General features: G+C 33.8%; 1 protein-coding gene across 1 annotated transcript in view; it reads right to left on the bottom strand.

Moving 5' to 3' along the window:
- The window catches only part of ASCC3 (activating signal cointegrator 1 complex subunit 3), a 368987-nt gene that overhangs the window by 149656 nt on the left and 215916 nt on the right, over positions 1–3415 (bottom strand). The window contains exons 24-25 of the mRNA XM_012810382.2: positions 3331–3415; positions 124–344 (exon numbers count right to left, since the gene is read on the bottom strand). Coding sequence (XP_012665836.1) covers positions 124–344; positions 3331–3415 — 306 coding nt within the window. The remainder of the gene's footprint in view (positions 1–123; positions 345–3330) is intronic.

The raw sequence follows: 3415 nt of genomic DNA, 5'->3' as shown, positions 1-3415 counted from the left end.
AATTCACTGAGAGAGTGACAAATCTACCCACTGGGATCTGCCAGTATATTTAGAACTGGCTATTTTACAGATTATGAACTATCTTTTCTAACTGAATATAAGCATATGATTCTTTCAACAGACCTTTGAAGTAGGGTACTTGTTGAAGACTCTGAAAATGGCTAATTCAGCTGCAACAGTTTTTCCTGATCCAGTGGGTGCTCCAAGCAGGACATTACAGTCTGTATGATAGAGTGTATGAAATATTTGTGTCTGCACAGGGTTAAAGTGGCTGAAGTTGTACAAGGCTTCATATGCTTTACATCCCAAAGCTGTGATTGGCAAAGGCTGCAGATCCAGTAATTCTGAAAAGATACAACATGTACTGCTAAATAATAACTGAAAAACATGCACAATAGTGAATATAGTATTTTAAAGAATAAACTATAACAATCCTAATTCCTTAGAGGGGAAAAGAACTTAACATAAATTGCTGTACACCAGAGACAGATCTCTTTTTCCCCCCATGTCACCACATTTATCATGTTGACATCCTGGACCTTCTTCTGGGGGAGTTCTCTATAAACCTACGATAATGCTATCTGTCTTTCCTATCAGGAAAGTAACTTGAATAATAAGCGTATGAAAGTATGCATGTTATAGAACAAAAAATCAATCCCAATTTGTAGAAAAATGAAAACCATTTGCGAACTTCAGTGCTGGAATGGTTGGTAACAAGTCATTAGTTTTATTCACTAAACCGGAGTAGATGAATGAGCTGTTGCTATAACCAATGGAAACTGAAATGAACTTATGATAATTCTAGGAAAACACTTAGGTGGGAGCTTTAAAGCAGATCATGACTAAGTAAAGAAACTGCCCTGGAGAAAACCTAGAAAGAGACTAGATTTAGTTATTGCTCATTTTGTGAACTGAAGGTCCAGGGGATTAGAAAACATAAATGATTTAGAGAGGCCGTTACACACATCCTTAAGTGCCCGATAGACCTTGGGTGTCCCATAACACAGAAAGGTATCAGTTAAAAAACGAGAGGCACTTCACTCTCAAAATTATTTCACAGAAAATGATTCTACTCATTTGAAAATTGAGAAGAAAAAACAAATAAACAAAAATAAAACCAGTAAGGGGACACAGTGGTACCCTGAGTTGGATCTTCACAGTACTGTTTCAAATGGAAGGCAAACAAATTTTCTTTTTAAAATTTGTTTAAAAGTCAAAACGCTAATTTGTAAAATTATCCTTGCCAAAGTGCTCAGCTCTGTAACACAGGTAACTGAGAGCTAACTGCATATATTCTACACCAGATTATAACCTCTTACATCTTCTATAGCACTGAAAATCAAGAGAGGTGAGGAGACATTTCAGGTTAAGGCTTGCAATGCTAGTCATAAAGCTGATACATATTCTTAATAACATTTAAAAAATACCATTGTGCATATTTATTGATAATGTTTAATTAAGATGCTTTATTTCAGTGAAAGATAAAGATTTTTCTTGGCTGATTTGGACTCAGCAGTGTGCCTATATACACTTTGAACCAAATAAACCCAGGAATCATTGAGGTTATTTTATGCATTTCTAATATCATTTGGGATGTCATGGTGATGCACTTATTGCTTTTTAAAATGTAGTCAGAAATCAGCTAATTATATAAATTGGGTGATATGTGCTTGGTCACTTGGCAGAGAAATGATTAAATGAACATTAAAATATTAATATAATGCTAATGCATGCATGTTAAAATCAAGGGCTGTAGTCAAAGAAACCTTCCAGTGTTGTTTGAAACACATATTTTAAATTAAAGTCCCCCAAGTTTTTTCCATATTTTACCATGAGATTCTAAATATCACCTACAGGCCCATTGGATGAAAGACCAGAAAGCTCCTGTTCAATGAGCAGATCACTAGATACCACAATCTCCTGATTTTTCTATGTTGACAAGCCTTTTATCTGTGCTCTGCCAAGATACCAAAGTGGAGTTACGCTGCAGTACGCAGTCTCACTCTTTAGGATAAGCTAAGATAATGAACAAGGGACACATTTAATAAAATTGGCAAAGTTTGGAGTCACATTAAGTCCTCCTTTCACTTCTTTCACTTCCCAAGGGACTACCAAATACTAATTTCATCAAAAATAGTCAGAACTACATTTTTATTCTAGTGAAAAAAAGAACTTGTTGTTGGAGGAATTATATGGCAAAAATTTAACTTTATTTTCCTATCCCAAGGGACTACCAAATACTAATTTCATTAAAAATAGTCAGAACTACATTTTTATTCTATTAAAAAAAAAGAACTTGTTGTTAAAGGAATTATATGGGAAAAAGTTAACTTTTATTTTCCTATGAAGTTATTAATGTCTTTTTAACTCAATACTCACAAATTATGTATTCCCAAAGAGAAAAAATAAACTTAATATACTGATAATAGATTACCTTTGGGATATTTTTAAAATAGAATATTTGAGGGAGCATTTATATCATTATAAGCATGTATTCATGAAATTTGCTTCCGTAAGTCAGAATAAAAAGGTAGTCACTCTTATGATCATAGTAAATGAAGTTTTGCAAGGTATGACAAAGAAAAATTCTGTTACATGATACTGCAGATTACTACATCTCTTTACATGTTGGTGTAGAGGAATAAAACTAATGTAAAAAGTATACTTTATCGGGCGGTGCCTGTGGCTGAAAGGAGTAGGGCGCTGGCCCCATATACAGAAGGTGGCAGGTTCAAACCCGGCCCCGGCCACAAACTACAAAAAATAAAAATATAAAAAGGTACATTTTATCTGCAGAAAACAAATTGACAGTATATAGAAATCTATTCTGCAGTGCTATCATGACATGACTTCCTAATATTATAAAAATATTATGGTGTAGAAACACAAAAGATGGGGAAGAACACCCAAACTCACGAGTATGTTAATTAACATACTAGAAATAAGTTTAAATAAATTGAAATAAAAGTTTTACAGAGAGCTCAGATTAAATGATAAATGACACTTGCTAGGAAACAGGGAGAAATTATCATGTCTAGACATAAAAATGGAGATGAAGGCATACTGATACAGAAACAGTGAGTATCATGCTTATCAGAACTACTGGAATTGGACTAGGCTTAGTTTAATGCTTTTGGAACTCAAATAAAAATTAAGCCCCCCCTCTTAAAGCTCTACAAAATGTATACATGCATTTAACTTTGAAAATTCTTTTCTCAAAATATTGGCAAATAAAATAAATTATGATTCACCTGAACCAATTTTAAAGCACAGATACTTTTTGACATTCATTAAACCTACAAAGATCCAAATTAGCATTCAATATGTTACCTGTATGGGGAGGGTGTCTCTCTGGTAGAATCAGATGTTGAAAGTTGATAATACATACAGCCTCAGCTCCTAACCATCTATCGGA

The sequence above is a fragment of the Otolemur garnettii genome, unplaced genomic scaffold, assembly GCF_000181295.1.
Source record: "Otolemur garnettii isolate 467f Iridium unplaced genomic scaffold, OtoGar3 scaffold00132, whole genome shotgun sequence".
Lineage (NCBI taxonomy): Eukaryota > Metazoa > Chordata > Mammalia > Primates > Galagidae > Otolemur > Otolemur garnettii.
Note: the sequence above shows the minus strand (reverse complement) of the source record. Positions and strands in the feature narration are given on the sequence as shown.